A 22,025-nucleotide genomic window follows, 5' to 3' on the forward strand; every position below is an offset into this window, starting at 1 on the left:
AAATGACCGACCGACCATCCACGGGGGGGGGGGGGGGGATTATCAAAACGAGGTGTGAAAAACACTAGTGGCCTCTATGATTTCTATGGTTTACCTGTGTTGTCAATGGTTTTAAGTGACACTTGACTCATCCAATACATATTGAATGAATACAGCATCTAATGTCATTTTGTTGCACAATACTATGGTATGGGCATAAACGGAAATGAATGAAGAACAAATGGTAATCATCAAAAGATAAATTAATTTTCTTCGTTTCCATAGACTTAGAAATTCAAAGAAAGATGCAAATTACAACATCATCTTTTTTAATGTACTTTTTCAGAAATGTCAAATCAAATCTGTTAATGCGGTAAACAATGGACGTAAACAGAGATTTTAATTGACAAGAGGAATTCCAATAACAGGCTTCTGTACCTTTTTATGCATCTCATTACAGCCTTGCAGTTTAAATTAGATGATTTCAGCGCGAATATTTTTCTCCTAAACATTAAATGCTGGTACAAGCGGATTAATTTGATCTCCACCGATAATTGATCATAGATCACCAGATCAAAGTAAATGGTACCTACTTTGTAAAATTAAGATAGAATGTCTTTAAATGCAAATTTCTCGGTAAATCGGGAAACCCTCTAAACCGGCCGTTTTTTTTTTATATTCGGAGCCGACTGGTTTAGAGATTTCACTGTATACAGTAATGCATTTTAGTGCTATTACAAAACTAGGATTTACAAATGTGCAGGAGAATTTTAATGCAAAACAAAAGTAAGTCTTTAAAATACACCTCCTTAATTGGAGAGCATTCGTCACAAACACTAACTATTCAGAATGATGAGCGACCACTTAAAGTTGAAGTGCTTTTCAATTAAGGAAATGTGTCTAGATGACGCATGTCTAAATTATCCCTCTCTCATAACGAGAGTGAAAAAGCTATAATGATGTTAGGGTTAAAGTGCCTCAGATCGTGTAGATGGACATTCATAAAGTAGTATTTGAATCTTTCTCGACATTAAAGGCGTGGGGTTTTTATTGTTGTTTTTTTAATGTTTTTATTGGGGGGGGGGGGGGGGGTAATTTCTAAAGAAAAGCAGATTTGATTTCTTTTTACTATGGTCGGGTACAATATAGTTAACTTATTATGGTCGGGTAAATATACTTTAACTTATTACAGTCGGGTACAATACACTTTAATTTACTAATCCCGTTCACATTCGAGTAAGTTCCTGAGTGTACTGCACTTTCACTACGACCATAAATATCTCACCAAGATATTCCACGGTGGCTGTACGATTGTGGCGTTTCTACCCCGCTCTTAATATGACTTTACCCCGCTTCTTATCAGCCATCTTGAAAATAAGCGTGACGACAGCGCAGCGCTTCCCAGTCAGGAAAACTCTGTCGCGATCGTACTACAGTTATAAATTTTCACGTTTTCAGCGTACAGGAAGTGGTATCTAAAACGTTTTGTTGAGTATAGAAGAACAAACAGGCATCGACAGGTACAGATATAAGTGTAAACCCATCTATTTGGGGGAAGCTGAAGGCCGGGCGTATTGAAGAATCTCACCGTTAGTTTAACTCTGACATGGTCACATCTATCTGTAAAACTTCAATTCTCAGATTTAGATTCCAATGGAAAAATCATTGAAAATCCATTGAAAAATCATCAAATCTCATTGCAAATATTACCCATAAGTCTAACAATTCACGAGCTAGAATTACAAATTGCATTGATTAGTATTTAATGACATAATGATTAAGTTAAATCAATGAAGAAGAGATATACATGCAAGATTGAATTATTTAAACGGGAATATTACCCTGCTATATACAGATATACAGTATATTCTATAAACACATACATTATATTAATGGAATTTGAAGATACAAAATATTCCAGAACTGACCAAACTAACATTCTAAATATAGATTAATTGAAATTATTCACCTTAAGTTTTTCCAATTCTCAACAAACAAAAACGACAAATATTTTACAACAACAAATAACCGCCACTTAAAATAACAAAAAATCCAAACAAACAAAAGTCAACAACACAACAACAACAAAATATCCTATTAAATATGAAAATAACATCATTGTTGCATGAACAATGTATCATATTCACGCATTAACAATTCATAGCGAAATATATCAAATATGTCCGAATTCAATGTGAATTTGCAATTGTCTCTTTTGCATATTCGACCTCATAATTGCCAATGCTTCTTCGGGTATATAAAACTCTGAAAACAAAATATCGTGATACACACAGTCACAGCGAGAAAACAATGACGTCATGCATCAATGTAATATGGTGTGCCTATCCATCATTAGGTATTGTCATACATGTTGTCCGAACTAAGATAGTTCCAAACAGACCGGAAGCAGAACTCGTATTCTTCCTGAAATGAAAACGAGACAGTGTGTAATAATACTGCAAATACATGGTGAAGATTTGTTTCAATGCTTATCTATATTATCATTTCATTTTTAAGGTCTTCCGTAACAACGGAAGACCTTCTACTGATTGTGCTCTTATTATTCTTTTTTTCTTTCTTTTTCCTAGACGCTAACTTTGAAGCTTCATATTTCGCTCATTTCTGCATGGATTTTGCTCAAATTTTCAGGGTTTATAAACTTTATAGAACGATTTTAAAATAATGTACTACATTTCAGAAATTCCCTTCTGTTCACGAGTTATTCCCCTTTCAATGGAATTTTAGGGGCTTTCGTTTCCAGACAAAGGCTCCGAGACTGTATAAGCTTGAGCAGAAAATGCATTGAAAATGAAAAGTAGGAGCATTGTAGTTGTGCACATCGTGTTTTGTTTTTTGATTACAGCGTTCGAAATGGTGATTGACAGGGTTAAAAAATTAGGACGCCTAAAGGAGCAAAGAATTACACATATTTTCCTATGTATCTTTTAAACTAAAAATATTTTGTTAAGACGTGTAGAACAAAAGTTGTGCAAAATGTTAAGAGATTTCTTTTGATATCCCTAAAAAGGGGCTGGCCCCATAAATTAGGGATCTTCAAAGTTTTCGCTTTATAACTCAAAAACGGTAAATATTTCGATATGGCTTTCGCTGGAAAAGTTGTTCATTAACATCTTATTGATCTCATAAACATAATATTTTGCTCGAGTATTGTGTTATATATGAGTAAAATGCTTGACCCGCAAACAGGTAACCGTATTATTAGGTAGGTGAAGGGGGAAACTATGTGTATAACTTACTTCGGCACGTGCCCCTGGCGTGAAATTCATACGCGACTTCTGTGCGCACTGTGTACATAATATACCTACATGTATTTACGCAGATAGATATTAAAGTTTAATAAAATATTCAAGATTTGAGAGCAATTTATTTGATTTGTATGTATAAATAATTCAAACTCTTCAGTCTGAATATTATGCTATCATAATTTTGTTGTATGATAAAATATTGGTAACAGCTATAAACCTTTATTGTATGTCCTGAGCCATAAATTTCATAAATTTAAATAGTAATTTTTTGTTCATTATTGGGACTGAAAAGTTAAATGCTGAAAGAATTTAATCCCACATACACGCACGCCTCAAAAGACTGATTCGTGGAATGAGATCATACACGCATGTACTTGAGTAGTATAAATTTATTAAACACCTAAGGATAAAAATTTATAGTACACCTTTATAGCTTCATTTGAATTATATTAATTTCTCAAACTATTTCATAAGTACATACAAGAAGTCAGAATCGCCAGCGTAGCCAAACTACTTATATCGATACAGTACTTATCTTCCTGTCACAGTACAGTTGATTATTTTCTTTCTAAAAACTTAACTTGTATTCGTCTTTTGTAAAATCACTGGATAATTATTATAAATAAGTTTTCCCAGGGTGATCTTACGTATAACATATCAAGAGGGAAAGAAGGCGAAAGTTAGATCCCACACACACATACTCATGTACGGTTCCTGTATTTTCATGTTAACTAGGATGCATTAGGAACTGACCCAAGGACATATGGTCAAGTTTAAGGTTTTTATGTCACACAGCTCCGACGGAAGACCTCTCGTTACTTTGCAACGAGCTTGGCTCTAGTTGTTAATATTATCTCATTCTTGAAATCCTGGTTTTAGATAAAGTAAATTGTATTGAACTGTAACTTCCTGGTTATAGATAAAGTAAATTGTATTGAACTGTAACCTCCTGGTTTTAGATAAAGTAAATTGTATTGAGTTGTACCTTTCTGGATATCATTTCCGGTCTGTGACATTGTAGTTGTTGCACGATGGTAAAAATGTCCACCTCATCGTCCTGCAGTATTTGGTCTACCGCGTTATAGACCGCTAGAAATACCCCACAACATGTAGCACCGTCCCTAAAACGGAAGACCTCATAGACGTTTTCTCGGCTACTACAGCTGTATTCATTTCATAACAAAAACACGAGTTAACATACAGTCCATGGACCTTACATATGAATCAATGTCAAGAAATGTTAGGAAGCAAATTCAATATTTACAGGCAACCCGACAGCCGAAAAACCATATCCCCCGATTTTGGAGGCATAAAATACTGCCGTTACAGGCATAGCTCCCTAAACATACATAAATTAAATCATGCTAATATGTGGTTATTATTACATACTTCGAGATAACAGTTATAGGACCCTCTGGGTGGGATTTTCGATCCAAACTTAAATGCTTTATCAGGTTCGTTAATGTTACGTGCTCATTTGGTAGGATCTCACTGGAACTCCAACTCAGACATTCAAATATCTTAACCGTGTGTGTTTCTCCACTCTACAAATATAGAACCATAATATCAGACAGAATAAGGTACTGGTCATAGTGATGCATGAACTATTGTTGCTTATCAAAATTTTACATTTTCCCTCTAGAACTGTCCAAAATTAGTAATCGCCAACTGAAGGTGAAGATATATGCAGGGTCGCAGTGGTAATGGTTCTTTAACGTGTCAGCGCCAGACGGAACCTCAGTGTTTAAGGTCTTGTCCAAAAGTCCTGCGACTCTGACTTTTAGATGTGGAGTCTTTGGCGAAGGAGCAAACACTACCCACGCAATGGGGCGTAAAACAACATTCAAAGAAAATAAAGGGAGCAAAAGTACTCCCATCTTATAACTTGTATCCAATGAAAGTGTGCCAGGCTATTTCAACATCGTTATGTTTCGTATTTGTGTAAATTATAGGCATTGTATGCTTCTTCGGATACATCGATAGCTGTTATTTAGTATGGAAATAGAAATTTAATCGATTTACAAATGTACATTGATAAATACCTTGATTACTTTACAAGCGTCCCTCCACTTTACGCAAACCGTTTTCTTCTTGATTATATCACGTCTTAACCACCTACCAATTTCAATCCTCAATTACTTTATTTTTTTATGTACATGTATCTGCTTCCTTAACCCAAACTCACATCTTTCCTCTTGATTTCGATGTTGGTTGTCCGCAATTCTTCACATAGCATTGTCTGGGTACTTCTCGTGATTTCATAGTGAGCCAAATCAATTACAGAGTTTTCCCCGTCAACCCAGTTTTCAATCTGTTTAAAAGAAAACAAATTTGTAACTATGTCACCCACCATTAGAAATGCATTGAAAATCATTGATTTTGATATTTTCCCTACCTCCTTTACATCAGAGAATGGGTTTAACGAAATAAGGAATGACGACTTCTGATCCACCAGGAGGCTTATAAGATCAATGGAAGCACCTGACACCGGATACTGCGCAGAAATAAACTCCTCGGCTTGGGCAAAGGACTGAATATCAAATTTACATTTAAGGTATTCTATTTTGTAGATAACTATTAAACTTGTATGCATCTACAATTGTATCAAATAGCAATACATGTTCATGCATATTGATCTTTTAATAAAAATAAAGCTTTACTATTACTTACGAAAAAAGGTATGTACTGCTTTAAAAGATTACATACCGACACAAATACTGCATTGTAGTATGGTGCTCGACCCTTCACATTGGATGAAAGATAAACCAGATATTGTTCAACTGAAATTCAGAGATTACAACAACGTATATAATATACAGCCATTCAAATGTTGTCTTAAAATATACAACATTTTCCGTAAGCCAATGTTTTACGACTATATTATTTAAACCAAGTAGTATTGTATTCGTCATTTACCTGGTAAAGCAGACTTGGTCAAATTTAGCTCAAGGTACTTTTGTCCCGTTTTGAAATCGTCCCCATCATATTGAGGTTGTAAGCTTTTAAGCGCCTGAAAAGACCAAAGTGAACATTTATAACATATTTAAAAATATATCTTGTGAATTAGAGAAAAACAGTTTCAGATAATGAAGACTGTCCTTGTGTAATCGTCCATCCTTCTACTCATCTGACGTGTATCTTAGCAATCGAGGCAGTTCTTTCTAATTATATTTTGACAACGGATTTCGTTTACCCGATCGAGATATAGGGCTCACGGTGGGTGTGACCGCTCGACAAAGGATGTTTTTTTCCTCCTAGGCACTTGACTCTACCTCTGGTATGTCCAGGGGTCCGTGTTTGTCCTACTCCGATTTGTTTATATCTTGAGTGAGTTATGAGATTGATCACAGTTCCTTATCTTTACATTTTCATCATTAAAGTACTTACGTTAACCGAATATCTGTACTGGGGCCATACACTGCCACAATACCTTAAATCATATATTTGTTGGTATTGATTTCTAGCAATACTTGATGTGTTGAATACGAAAAATTATCCTAGCCCTGCCCTCTTTCAGAAACTCATATTTTGATTAGAAGTGGTGGTAATAATAAGTCCATGTTGATTTTAAATTCATCAACGTTGATATTATACTGTCATAGTAATATAAATTCTACTTTCGTTTTGTCATTTTTTTTCATTTTATATTGATACAGCAATGCAGGTGAACTTCGGTTTCTCGAACATCGATATGTCGAATATTACGAATGTCTCGAAATGAATCGATGGTCCCCGCCAATTTTTCTATATTCATGATTTTAGAAAACCCCGAACACGGAAATATCGAATACCTGGCTTATCTCGAAGTAGATTTACTGCCCAAGTGCTAAAAACACATGCGTTATCTCGAAGTCCAAGAAGTTTCTTTGACTTCACACCTGAAGTACACAATCATACCGTTATGCTAATTTTACGGTCTGTTAGATCTAGCACGGACTTCATGGAACCATTGCCGATAATCACACATTAATAGCCCCAAGCTGTTGAATTGGGAGCTTTATCTAATTATGTAGATTGGGTGTTTGGAAGTGATCATGAAATGCACATTTATACGCAAGATGACACGATAATTCAACAAGCAGCTTGGGGACGAGACCTGATATAGGAATTTAATTTTGTCGTAATATACGTTTACATATTCTATTACAAGTCAAAGTAAACACTAAACACATCAAAGTGATATAGAAATCCAGAATTAAACAATACAATGCATTATGTTTTAGCATGAATATCAGCACCAAAATTCAAAATCTTCAGTATCTGATAAGCAATCTACATGTAACGAAGGACCCGGTATCCAACCCATGGGATAGTTGGGTTATTTGTCAGTGGTATAAGAAGGTATCTTAAATTTCATACAATCGAATTAAAGTTCCATGCTATAACAGAAGCCGAAAAGACATCGAATCCAAGACAGCGATATTTCCCATTTCCGTCTTCCTCATTATTACAGAGACCGGTTTATCATTTACCAAGCGTAATACAAATCTGAGTATCAAAAAGACTGAGCCGAACGTGATATCTGATTATCGCTACATGTATGATAAACGACCGAAATTCATAAAACGTAAGTGTTGCAGTATCAAATAAAGTAATAGATATACAATATACATGCAATTGCAAACGTATTAAAACAATTCCCTAACTTCAAACTAAAAGTTTTACCGCTTTTAAAAGGTTTGTTTATTTACCTGTCCAATAAAACATGCAATGTAGAACCTTACACAGTATTTGTGTCAAGTTAATTAACTTCGATTTCTCCAACTCTTGGATATCTCGAAGTTTTTATTCGGCCCTGACAAGTTCGAGATATCGAGGTTTACCTGTATTTACTATATGTTTCGTTTTATGTATTACACATTGACATTGTTGTAAACTAGCCGGTGCTATGAGTGTTATGTACAATACTAAATGAAGCAATGACATTACGCTGAGCTTGCTTCTTCAATACAAACATTGTTAACTGGGTAAATGCTAGTCGTTGTTTCTCGAATGGTCGAAGTGCATACACTTAATGCTAATTGGCAGACAGGGGGCTCAACGACCTTATCGGTCAACCGTGTACCAAATGACACCAATAGACAATGATTAAAATTAAATGTTTTAAAGAAAACGATTTTCGGAAGTATAAATTGCAATATGATACAATTTTTATGCACCCTGTTACAAATATATATATTATTCCTTTTAATATGCAGTGAAAAATACTGAAAAGGTTTTAATATTATTCACAATCACAGTATTTAATCTACTTTCACTATAATCAGTTTTACCCCACCCTAGAACCAAAATCCGTATTCCTTAGATCTTTAAATGTCAATGTCAATTCGACTTTTAGATATATCGATGACGTTTTGTCTATTAACAATGATAGCTTTCATTCATATGTCGATTTGATATATCCCCGTGAGCTCGAAATAAAGGACACCACAGAGTCGTCCACTTCTGCTTCATACTTAGATATTTTATTGAAAGTAGACATTAACGGCAAACTGACAACTCAACTGTATGACAAACGGGATGATTTCAGCTTCTCCATCGTCAACTTCCCACATTTATGTAGCAATATTCCATTATCACCTGCATATGGTGTTTATATACCTCAACTGATTCGATATGCAAGAGCTTGTTCTGGGTATAGTAAGTTTTTAGATAGAGGCAAGCTACTGACAAACAAGTTGCTGGTACAGGGATTTCAACAGTCTCGATTGAAATCAGCATTTCACAAATTCTATGGTCGTTATAACGATCTAGTTCGTCAATATAACCTCGCATTGGGTCAAATGTTGTCTGACGTGTTTCATGCCGATTGTTAAGCCGTTCTTGGCACACTGATTTGACTGCGGATAACTCCGTTTACCTGATCAGGATATGGGGCTCACGGCGGGTGTGACCGGTCAACAGGGGATGCTCACTCCTCCTAGGCACCTGATCCCATCTCTGGTGTGTCCAGGGGTCCGTGTTTGCCCAACTATCTATTTTGTATTGCTTGAAGGAGTTATGAGATTGATCACTGTTCGTTATCTTCACCTTGTATGTATCATTTTTATAAAGCGGAAACTGCTCCTTCTAATTATAGCTTTCAACAGCATCAAAGAAAATATTCTATACATTTGTGTTTCACATAAACACAAAATACCAGTTTAAGACTGTCCTGCAGTGAAAATCTCTACCCCGGGGTTCATTTCAATAATTTAGAAGAATTTGTCATGCTCTAACAACTACGCACTTTTTCTTACAAATGTGCGGTTGTAAAGTGAAAACGTTTTTAAAAATACCAACATTTGGTAGTTTTTGTCACGCCCTAAGGCCCCGAGCGTGCATGATTCTTAACATTTACAATTCATGTCCCCTTGTCAAAAGGATGTTCCATATCAAATCATTTACAATTACAGCAGTTAACCTATCTTCACTATAATCGCTTTGGTTCTATACCAGAACCATAATCCCTATTCCTGGGATCATGAAACTTTAAATGTATGCCTCATTTGTCTCGACGATAATTTATAGCAATTTTGAAAAAAACATCTGAATGTTATTTATCAGCATAAAGTTGAATTCCCAGTCGTTTACACCCAACAGACAGAGATCGATAGCAATAGGTGAATGGGGTAACTAATGAAAGAACTCTGCTCTGTAGAAATTAAATAACCTAAGCATTTTACCGACTTACAACTTTCTCTGAATTTTAGAAATTTTAACTTCAATATAATTATTGCGACAATATATCTTCAATAGTATCCTTTGTAGTTATAAATGGCAAATATGAACTATAACTAGAGTACATGATACGCCCGTTTGGAGCTATCTGTCTATGTTTGCACACTTGACTGTCACAGGCTGTGACACTGTCATTTGCAACTAAATTTGAATAAAATCACATTAACGTACATGACGTTTTCTATCAGCAGATTAGCCTTGAGGGAGCTAGGCCTTTTAGCATACAAGATATGATCAGGACATAATTTGACTGTGTTTGGGTATAGAATTCTTTAATAAAGACAGTGACTTGCTTTGGTATTAAGACACATCTTTCCAATGTTGATGACCATAGGCATCGCAGTATTCAATTTTGACTCGAACACGATTTGAATATGTAAAAAATCTAAAATAACTCTATTGTTTGGGCTGCAGCACAACTGTCCTCCAAAGATGTATCAGTTGACCACAATTGATCTTCCTAGGCCTCACAGTGTGAAAAATATGACCTGGACACAAACATGCTAACAGACAGACGGACAGGCAATAGGACGGATAGAAAGCTGTCATAATCCGGGCGGAGAAAGGACTGATGTAAAACCAAGAAATGCTGTATGTTAACATGTTTGAAGAATTGAGAATTAATGGAATGCATACATTTATTCCTCATGTATTGGTATCTCATCCATTTGCTAAATAAAGAGAAACGTGGATTTCTGTTTTCTGAAAGGAATTTGGAAAATATGCTAAAATTAGTGTATAATACGAAAGATGTAAATAACGAACGGTGATCAATCTCATAACTCTTGTAAGCAATACAAAATGAATGGTTTGGCAAATACGGTCCCCTGGACACCCCAGATGTGGCATCACGTACCTTGGAGGAGTAAACGTCATTGTCGACCCGTCGTGAGCCCCATATCTTGATCAGGTAAGCAGAATTATCCGTAGCCAAAATCAGTGTACCAAGAAAGCTCTAACAATCGGTATGAAAAACGTCAGACAGCATTTGACCCAATGATAGGTTGCATTGGCAAACTAGATCGTTATAACAGCCATATAATTTGCGAGAAGCTGACTTTAAACGAGGCTGTTGGAAGCCCTGTTCTGTACCATCAACTTGTTTGTCAGTAGCTTGTATCGATTTAAAAACTGACCATACACAAAACATTGCTTATCAAATCAGTTGAGAGATATAAACACCATATGCAGGTGATAATAGAAATATTGTTACATGGATATGGGAAGTTGACGATGAAGAAGCTGAAATCATTCCGTTTGTCATTAACTTGAGCTGTTGGTTTGCCGTTAATGTCTACTTTCAATAAGATATCTAAGTATGAAGCAGAAGTGGACGACTTTGCGGTGTCTTTTATTTCGAGTTCACAGGGATATATCGATTAGACATATGAATGAAAGTTGTTAATGGTAATAGATAAAACATCAGCGATGTATCTAAATGTCGAAGTGAGGGTAACAGCAAGATATTTTTTTCTTCTTACGTAGAAGTTTTTGAATAAGTTCATATCAATATGAAAACAGGTCATCTAACAAAGGAACACAATTTGCGCCCATGGGGATTTCAACGGACTGTTGGAAGAGCTGATCTCCAAAGACCACGAAGATATTGTCAATGAGGTACTCTAGCATTTTTTTAAAATTTAAACTTCAGAGTACTTGTACGTAGAATCAGAGTAGTGTTTAACGAAATAATTTTTTTTTGGAATGACTGATCACTAGATTTGAATTTTTCCAATTTTGCTGAAGAAGCAACTGTTCATGATGTCAAAATGTATAGTCTTTAAGTTATCGTGATGAATGGTCGTGTAAACTGCTCAAAAGCCATACGGTTTGATGCTATTGATTTGAGACAAGTTTTGCGATTTCAAGTTTTTATGAAAAGTTCTTTAGAATTTTTTTTTAGAATCCACACTTGATTTACTCCACTTCTGGCATATGTAGTGACACTGTAAGTTTAAAGTTTCTCCTTAAATGATAAAGCGCTTTCCTAAAAGACACAAAACAGCCTACATTTTAAAAGCACTTTGACAAGTATACTAAATTTGGTGTATTAAATGACAAAGTGCTTTCCTAAAAATCCTTAAAAATAAGAAACTGCCTACATTGAACTCATTCGTGATTTTTTTCTTTGCTTCCGGTTTATCCAGATCTGCGTATGTCGACATGAATTCACTCTTGTTGACGAACGTCCCCTTTCTTCTGAAGTATTCATACAAAGCGTGATACAGGAAAACGTACTGGTCCTATAAATAGATCAAACGTACGGGTCTTTTAAATAGTTGAAATATACTAGTCCTATAAATAGATCAAACGTACGAGGTCAACTCAGCGTGACCTTTGCTCGAAATATATTAACCAATCAAAATTAATCAATTACGTCAAGGATCGACCAATGAGAAAGTGTATGTTATATGATTATCGTTCGGCGTTTAAAAATGGTTGTGCCCATTGTGAAGGATTCACTAAACATACAACTGAAGCCTCCACAACCGGAAATTATGCAAAGAAATTTTGATTCTAAGGATTCCATGACAGGTTACTGACTGTATTCGGTAAAACATTACCCTCCGGCTGCTCATCGAGGAAACTATGCGAGCCGCCATGTTAATTTGTTTACTCGGATTCTACGGGAAGGTTAAGACAATGTACGATAGAACGAGAGTGTACCTAAGATTTTCTAGGCGATGATCTAATTGGTCAACATCATGGGTCATGCTGAGATAACCTCGTACATGGAGTTGTTAGATGTGAAGCGTATTGTATTGGAGCGAATTCACATTTAATTAGATTGAAACAGCGTTCATTTTAATTCTACAATAACACCTAAATACAGGTTTCATGAACATCATATAGTTTTTAATGGCTATAAGGAGAGTAGTTGATATTATCATAGACAAGGACGAGTACCTAAGGAGCGACAATCAATTGAGGATGAATTCAAGCAATGACAAATACGATCTAGGGGGAACATTAACTTTCATCATTCAAGGTATTGCTTACTTAAAGTGACGTCACAAACAGAAAGTCGAGATCACTTGTCAGATAACTAGTTGCAAGACTATTTGCTATAAGTCGTGGTAGATTAACATGTAAAATTAGGAAATGAAAGGTGAATATAACGAAGTGATCAATCTTATAACTCTTCTAAGAAATACGAAATAAAGAGTTGAGCAAACACGGACCCCTGGATATACCAGAGGTGGTATCGGGTGCCGAGGGGGAGTAATCATCGACAGGTCACACCAGCCGTGAGTCGTATGTCTTCATCAATCAAGGAGAATAATCCGTATTCAAAATGTATGTTCAAAACGCTGTATGGTAAACGGCATAATGTTGAAATGTTTTTCTATTTTTTGCATGCTGTTTTATGCATTTCATGTAGAGACGCCACTTGCTGTTGATGAAGTACAAATATTGACCTCTGTATGATGCGTAGGATCGTAGGATTGTGGGTTATTTAATATACCAACGCCGGAAATCCGCTTTTAAGATCATATCCAAAATATCCGTTAATTTCACTTGTAATACCTAGGGGTGGACGATGAAACAGTCAATAGCTATGTTAACCTCTTAGCTTTTCCGCAACACCATGACAGAAGGTTGTACCCAGAACCTCCCCGTTGTGAAGGGAGTGCTTTAAACATCAGGTTACAGTTTAACATGAAGAATAAAGACAATGTGCAAATGTATATAAAATAGTAAATAACAAAAAATGATTCGTGTTTTATACAATAAAATCTCAATTTTTTGCTGAAGGTTTTATTTTGTTTCATATGACACAAGTGAAATCACCCACATATACATGGTATATATAAACTCTTAGAAGTAATACGTACAGCGTTTTGGATCATAGTCATCCTGTCTTTCCGCATTGCCTTGACAAACTCCACTACATTGACCCTGTGGTGGACATCTCCGTATCTGGACAGAACATCAAGTGCAATGAACGTCCCAGTTCGACCAATCCCCGCACTATAACGAGAGAAACACGTTATTCAATCAATTTCTCGTTAGAAGGTTCATAAGAAGTGGACAGGGTAATACATCTAGTATTTTTTAAAATTCTAATGGCATGATTTCTCATTAATATATAGTTTTAATTAGTCGCCCATGGGAATAATATAGAAAAACTAAAAAGTTTTGGATGATATTAAAAGCCATGAGCTTCAATAATCTTAAAACCACACAGGTGGATATATCACAAGTACATATGTAAATGTTGGACATGTACGTCAAAATTCTCCACAAAATATGTATTTTGTACCTGCAATGTACAAGCATTGGATGTTGAGAAGGTTCAATTTTGTGCCGGAAGTGTCTGTGGAAAATGACCAGATTCAATGGATTAGGAGTTCCGTGATCCGGCCATCTTGTGTAGTGAAACTGTACGATCGTCCTTGACCCAGTGACCTTGAGATGTGATTAAGAGTCATTTGTATGGTAACGGTTACATAGCATAATAATAAGAATCTATTTGCAAAATCAAAGAGAAGTAAGTGTTTTGGGGTTCTTAATTTCATACATACTCTCTTCTTGCGCACTGCCATTTTCCTGATGATATAACAGGCATAAACTTTCTCTTCCAGCAATGTGACGGAAAATGGATTTACGTCGAGTCCATGCCCTTCACTTGGCCAGTACTGGTGACACTTCACCTTTATTTGCAATTGATTACAGGATTATCGGTATACACGGGTACTATATACTTAAAGAAATAAAAATCTTCAGATGCAATGATACATGGATGTAATTGACTGGTATATTCAGAATAATCTAAATCAAGAAAGATATGAGAGGAAATGAAATCTCCGATCTGTCTGATTGACATTCAAAGGACAGTAATCTCTTTTTTTATCATAGACCTGGGCCAGTGTATTAAAATTGTATTTGATGAGCACTCACCAAGAAAATGGATCATAACTGCTGAAATCTTTAGCAGCTGTCTAATACATGTATCGGTGCAGTGTGATTCATGAATGCGTATTTACACGCGTATATAATGATTGGTTGTAGATACATGGAAGGTGAAGATAACGGACAGTGACCAATCCCACAACTTCTATAAGCAATACAAAATAGATAGTCGGACAAACACAGGCCCCTGATGGAATCAGGTGCCCAGGAGGAGCAAGCATCCCACATCGACGGGCCACACCCGCCGCAAGCCCCACATCCCTAGCAGACAAACGGAGCCACCCGTAGCCAAAACCTCTTGATTCAGGAATGTTCATACATTTTGTGATATGTTGTATACATGTATATTATTACATAATCAGGGTATTATATGAAGAATACGAGGAATACATTATTAGAAATATGCGGATCCTATTTACAAACCTTTGGTCCCTCTATAAGATTGGTCAACATCACGATATATTGAACGTCTTTCTGCCATATCATCCGCCAGTGGTCTATCAAAGTGTTTTCTCTTGGACCTACCACGGCCATGCGAGTGTAAAACATTGACCGTTAATGGAAGTACAACATTAAAAATCAATCACTCTTTTAAATGCTGGAGCGATTCTCACCTTGGCATGCGATATATTCCCGCTTACCATCCATACTCTACAATAAATACATCGAAAGCATTGATAAAGAGGTCTAGTTCTCTCTATATTTCCATTTTTTTTCCATTTCTCTATAATTTGCACACACCTCAATGTAATTTGCATTTATGTAATCTGAGTCGAATCCATCACCAGAATCTAACACGACTCTCGAATGATCATCTACAAAATAAAAAAAAATACACACTACAAGATGTGTTAGTGAAACACTGATCTCCTTGAATTACAACATATTAGAGAATAATTTTCAAAGTTGGTCAGAGGTCAATTTCACGTTCACAAGGTCAACAAACTTTTTACGAATGGAAAAGGTTTTCTCACAAGGAATGCGTATGCTAATATGAAAGCAGTGCTTCATGGTTTAAAAAATGTGGATTACATTACAATTTTCTAAAAGTAGATCTTAGATCAATGTTAAGGTAACCAGATGAATGATTTTGGTGTCATGCAACAAGGAATACGTATACCAAATACGGAAGCTAAACTTCTTATGTTGTACAAGATATTTCCAAGTAGGTCAATGATCAATGTCAAGGTCACAAGGTCAGCAAATCTGGTATTGTTTGAAACGTCCTCTCACAAAACATGCACATGCCTAATATAAAACAGTACCACTTACGATTTGAAAGGTATGACCTATAGTAAAATTTTCTAAATGTAGGTCAAAGGTCGATGTTAAGGTCACCAGGTTAAAGATTTTGGTGTCAATTGAAAGGTCTTGCACAAGCAAAACACATGCTAAACATGAAAGCCGTACCACTATAGTGTAAATTATATGACCAAGGATCAAGTTTTTGACACAGACCAAAGACTAGATGCCCCTGAATCATCGATTTCTGGGGGTATGAAATACATTTAAAATGGTTTAATTCAACATGTCAATTCGCCTGTCCGATAGATAGTATATGCTAAGTTCATTTCTCATATTACATGGGAAAGTTGTTCTGAATCTGTTTTTCAGTTGGTTTTCTTCTAGTTTCGCCGTATTGCAAGGGAATCTTTCACCATACGGAATTGACTAAAAGAGAAAGAACATTCAAAAGGACCAGAGGTAAAGATTATACACAGTGTATCTTGTAAAAAAAGAAAAGATAGCAATATATCCGATGGGATCTTGTATGTGCAACAATCCATGTATAATTTGGTAAATGTATATCGTTACAGTAATAACTACTCTAATTTTATGTGGCATTAGGGCGTTATGTTAAATGTCTATAATGCTGCCTGCCTTATCGATACACATGATCGAACTGTTTTACCTTAATTATAATACCTTATATTCCTTCATAAAACCGATACTTTCATCGGCTTCCTTTTGTCGTATATCATTCAGAAGATCTTTTACAGCAATATCCTTTGCAACTGACAAATTCTTATAGTGGACAGCTTCTTCTAGGATTTCACTCTGCGGTTCTTCTTCTGGTTCCTCAATTGAAATAGACACAATTGCGATGTTTGTGTACAGTTTGTTTGTAGCTGAAAAAAGAAAGCATTACCGTTCTCCTGTAAGAAACCATGTATTTGTTGTTAATGAAAGACGAAGATAACGAACAGTAATCAATCCCATAACTCTTATAAGGAATCGAAAATAGAGAGTTGGGCAAATACGGACCCCTGGATATACCAGAGGTGGGATCAGGTGCTTAGGAGAAGTAAACATCCCCTGTCGACCAGTCACACCCGCCATGAGCCCTATATCTTGATCTTAATATCCGAAATCATTAAAAGGTATTCGTTTATTCACATCGAGAAATCTCGCCATTTAGTTATCATTATAGTTCAGTGATACAGTGATATTACACGATAATTTCAGACATTGGTGAACCAATTCCTCTCAAAAATCAAAGTACTTAAAGTACTCGTGGGAGTTGAACATTGTGGAAATTCAGTTAGAACAGATAGCACTGGAAGGGTAGGGGGATAATGACTGAATATTATCATGATTTTAAATACAAATCAATTGTTGTTGTTTTTCAAAGCGTTACAACAGCAAACATGGATAATGGAAGGCCCATGGGCCACAACGCTCCTCGAGTAACTGAAGTCGTGTTGTTGTTTTCTAGAATTTCACCCCTTTATATTCTCATGAAAAATGTGACCACATATTATGGCCCAAACATTCAAATCAATATGGTTTTCAATGCCTTGCAGTTATGAAGAAGTTTTTCCCCTGTATATATACATTCAAGTTTAATCCTAGTTGTAGCTAATTCTAAGGATTCATTACTTGAAAAGGTAGTCCAATATGCTAAGCTGTCACCTGAGTATACTACAGTCCTGTAGAGGATCAATGGAATGGTAAATAATTGTATAATAACTCAAAATAAATGAAATGCAAAACAATTAAAATTGTCCGGCATCGGAAATGCACAAGCCGAGTTGCACAAGGAATGGGCATAGAGGGAACCGGCAGAAAAGTTTGCAAGAATTATCAAGCAGGGAGCAAAATTTTGCGTACATAAATTTCAGCCGACTTAAATCCTTTGTGACCTTGACCTTTAACCCTTGACCAAAATCAATAGGCTTCTTTGTCTCATCAAGGGCGATAATCCATCTAAGTTTAATTGAGATCCTATAATTTGTTAAAAAATCGTAGTGCAGAAAACAAAATTTTCTCCAAATTTCAGTCTATTTATAGCCACTGTGATTTTGATCTTTGACCTTGTGACCCCAGAATCGATAGGCTTCTTGTCTTACTTAATCGATCTAAGTTTGATTGGAATCCTATAATTCGTTCAAGAGCTATGGTGTGGAAAACAAAATTTTCTCCAAATTTCAGTCTATTTATAGCCAGTGACCTTGACTTTTGACCTAGTGACCCCAGAATCGATAGGCTTCCTGGTCTTACTGAGGGTGACAAGCCATCTAAGTTTGATTGAGATCGTATGATTCGTTCAAGAGCTATGGTGCGGAAAACAAAATTTTCTCCAAATTTCAGTCTATTTATAGCCACTGTGACCTTGACCTTTGACCTAGTGACCCCAGAATCGATAGGCTTCCTCATCTTACTGAGGGTGACAATCCATCTAAGTTTGAATGAGATCCTATAATTTGCTCAAGGGCTATGGTGCGGAAATGAAATGTTGATGCGTGCCCGCCTGCCCGCCCAAAGGCACTTCATCAGATCATAAACCGAGTTCGACTTCATCGCAACTCCGCTAAAAATGAAACACTAGTCAAATAATGTTATTTATTGCCAAGGTATTTGGGATATTATACTGTGGCTCAAACAGGGGGTGAATGAACCTGACAGAATGGGAAGAATATAGCGGAATCAGACTCGTGATGTTGGAAACCTATAGTGATTAATAAACTATACATGTACAAGATCCATAACTATTTTTTTATTCAGTTTGTGAGGGAGAATCCTCATGTCTCTTTCATCTGTAGACAAATAAACAATGTGTTTTGACCAGAGCAATTTCCAATCCTTTTTGCAGCATAAATTCAACATTGTGGCAACTGGGTTAAACTTTGATAGTGAAGTCATACATGGCAGCACCTTATCCCATGCTCTTAAAATTTCTGTTTGACACACACTCATGACATCCACTCAAACATTACAGAGTGCAGCAAAATCTCATTGTAATAGGGGATTCAAAATGGATAACTGGTACAAAATATGGTACATACTATTAAAAAAGGATAATGAATTTGACATATTGATGTCTTGGAAAAGGAAATTCTGACATCGGGGCTCTAAGCGTTTTCAAACATTGTCATTTGATAAAAGTGTTCTACATTTTTAAAAATAGAGATTAATATGTCTTTACATACATAGGTGAGAAAGTTTCCATTATTCCTAGCCGAGACATACCATGTATGCACAAAAAATTCATAAACAAATATCACACTACTCACGTAGAAAATGTGGACCTTACCATCATCAAGCGCAGCGAAACACGCCATTTCGAGATTTTCGTCGACGAAAGCTCGGTAACAGTAATGAATAAGGTACACTCATTTTGTATCTATTTTGTGACTTTCTTGATTAAAAGACACAGTTCTCTAATGTGTAACGTGCAATTACTACGTAATTCAATAACTTGAAGCATGAAGCAGTTTCACTTTGCAACTGGATATAAGAAATTTTGTTTCGTATTCCGATCCCAATCGAAAGTTGTTGACTGGGAATGACGTGTTTTAATTCAATATACATGTAACATCAAGCATTTTTTATATCACATTAAAAAAAAACCCAAATATATACACATACGTAATGTTGTAGAGTTATTTCTTGTAAATTTTCTGAGGTTTCGCACCATATTCGATATTTCGCGCCACGGTGTCAATAGGTCTTGTGTGCAGTTGTCGTTCGTTTCCCTATCAATGTTTATAGGTGACGCTGCGCTACAAACGACAATTTTCAACCTTATCTTTTATTTTTCTATGTATATCAGTATCACTTTGATCGAAATTCTGTATTCAAATTGATTTGAATACAATATCATTGCATTTACTTACATGTCAATTATCAAAATTAGATTAATTCAGAAAAGTTACATGGATTGTTTATAAAAGTTTATGTTGATTTACCTAGGAGTAAATCAGCTGACACAGAACCCCCGATGACGACCACTATACAAATCAATACAAATTACTGCGCAGAAAAGTGCGTGATGACCCAGGGAGATTGAACATAGTTCAACTCCCAACAAATACCCTAACACTACTGGGATTTTAAAACCTATTGGCGTGTTTAAGAATACAACACTTGCTTGTTAAAAAGTGTATTTCAATTTGACAAACATTCTTAATAGCTGTCATATATATGATAAGATACTATTCCATGGTTTTCTTGAAGTTGTTTTGCACACAAACGTATGACCAACCACATTATGTTTTCCAGTCATTTATTTTAGAGCTCTAACTTATATAGAAACTGCGATCAAATATTCAGATTGTTCTTTATGATATGTTCAGTAATACAATATACTAGCTTATAAACTCGTTAGCAAAAACTTAATAAATCAACTTCTTGGACAGTAGGAATGAAAATAAGTGGTTATATTTCTTATGAACATATAACTACATGTACCATGACTTAAATTGTGAATGCTCATTATGTATTCGAACGTAATCTGGGCTCTGGTAACCGTAAAGAGACTAGCTACATATTGCGGTATTTACGTTTCTTCCAGACTTGATAATATCACGAAATTTACCTGTCGAGGTCTTACTACCGGTTTTGTAGGACATCGATCGCGTTGACGACTGGGAATGCTTCTGTCGTCTAAACCTACAATCAATAAACATTACATGTAGATCTCCATAAATGAAATAAAGTTTGAGATACTGACAAATAATCCAAGATTAAAGACGTGGAATATCTTAATGTCGATAAACATTTGATCAGAGGTTTGTTATTTCTCATAAAATGAATAGCACCCCTGCCTTTCAAGCTATGTATAAATACATATAGGGAGCACATGAATACATGTATTGCACTCTTACAAAATTCTAAACCAACGTTCTGCCGTTATATCAAACCTGAAGAGGAAGACTGTCACTACCACTGCTATGAGAACAAAGACAAATCCTCCAAGACCAGCGACAATGATCGTAGCAGGAACTTCCGGTGATTCGGACCTGTTAGCAGTCAGGGCTATATTTCAATGGAAAAGTGTTTGATGTCAATATAACCCAAACTAATGATTCGTAAGATAATTTCTTTTCCTCGTTTTTTTTTTCTTTCTTTTTTTTTTTTGTCGCAGTGAAATATACATATGAGGAACAAAATCAGTCATGTAACAGACTCACTTTAATTTTGAGGCTATCACAGGTATATTTTCCATGATAGTACATTGACTGATCGATACACATAGACAAAATGATATAGAGAGGAACGCAATAGTTTTTCATTGAACTCTTCATAACGAAAAATAGAATAGAGAAAGGAAAATACGAAGATATACGTTTTGTTGCTTGTTTTTTTTAAATTCGTTCACGTGAGATATAAATTCAGGTGAGCTATTCTGATCATCTTTCGCCCGGCGTCCATCGTTTACAATTTTCCATCCAGAGCCACACGGCCAATTTCAACAAACGTTTGTCCTCCTCTGTAAGATTGACAACCGCTGTTATCTTCACCTTTTCGTTTTCTAATCATAATCTAAAATCTCGTTTTACGATCACATTCACAGTAATCGTATAATGATATCAACTTGTGTACATTTGTCGCCTGTATAGTCTCCAGTATATCCACCAATACAGGACCCATTGTTTACATAACACGTCCTGTTATAGAAATGGGAACTACACTCCTCCTCACAGGACGCGCTGTAGAACGTTGGGTCGTAATCTGAGAGAAAATACGCATATGAATTTAAACACAATCAATGTTTCAAACTGCAATGCCCTCTATTTTAATCCATATTATTTGTTGGAAAAAGAGTCATTTGTCTATTGTCGTCAATGATAATGTAATTTTTCATTGACATATATTCCATATGAAAGGTGAAGATAACGAACAAGTGATCAATCTCATAACTCG

General features: G+C 35.7%; 1 protein-coding gene across 1 annotated transcript in view; it reads right to left on the reverse strand.

Moving 5' to 3' along the window:
- Nucleotides 1-1,725: 1,725 nt before the first annotated feature.
- LOC125661005 (receptor-type tyrosine-protein phosphatase mu-like) overlaps nucleotides 1,726-22,025 on the reverse strand; it is a 54,135-nt gene continuing 33,835 nt past the window's right edge. Inside the window, exons 4-21 of the mRNA XM_056147217.1 lie at nucleotides 21,023-21,137; nucleotides 20,698-20,771; nucleotides 16,806-17,008; nucleotides 16,463-16,550; nucleotides 15,621-15,694; nucleotides 15,494-15,530; nucleotides 15,303-15,400; nucleotides 14,492-14,620; nucleotides 14,230-14,375; nucleotides 13,802-13,937; nucleotides 12,068-12,208; nucleotides 6,162-6,255; nucleotides 5,952-6,025; nucleotides 5,641-5,775; nucleotides 5,431-5,556; nucleotides 4,635-4,789; nucleotides 4,231-4,366; nucleotides 1,726-2,403 (exon numbers count right to left, since the gene is read on the reverse strand). Coding sequence (XP_056003192.1) covers nucleotides 2,332-2,403; nucleotides 4,231-4,366; nucleotides 4,635-4,789; nucleotides 5,431-5,556; nucleotides 5,641-5,775; nucleotides 5,952-6,025; nucleotides 6,162-6,255; nucleotides 12,068-12,208; nucleotides 13,802-13,937; nucleotides 14,230-14,375; nucleotides 14,492-14,620; nucleotides 15,303-15,400; nucleotides 15,494-15,530; nucleotides 15,621-15,694; nucleotides 16,463-16,550; nucleotides 16,806-17,008; nucleotides 20,698-20,771; nucleotides 21,023-21,137 — 2,033 coding nt within the window. The 3' untranslated portion in view covers nucleotides 1,726-2,331. The remainder of the gene's footprint in view (nucleotides 2,404-4,230; nucleotides 4,367-4,634; nucleotides 4,790-5,430; nucleotides 5,557-5,640; nucleotides 5,776-5,951; nucleotides 6,026-6,161; nucleotides 6,256-12,067; nucleotides 12,209-13,801; nucleotides 13,938-14,229; nucleotides 14,376-14,491; nucleotides 14,621-15,302; nucleotides 15,401-15,493; nucleotides 15,531-15,620; nucleotides 15,695-16,462; nucleotides 16,551-16,805; nucleotides 17,009-20,697; nucleotides 20,772-21,022; nucleotides 21,138-22,025) is intronic.

Source organism: Ostrea edulis, chromosome 8, assembly GCF_947568905.1.
Source record: "Ostrea edulis chromosome 8, xbOstEdul1.1, whole genome shotgun sequence".
Taxonomy (NCBI): domain Eukaryota; kingdom Metazoa; phylum Mollusca; class Bivalvia; order Ostreida; family Ostreidae; genus Ostrea; species Ostrea edulis.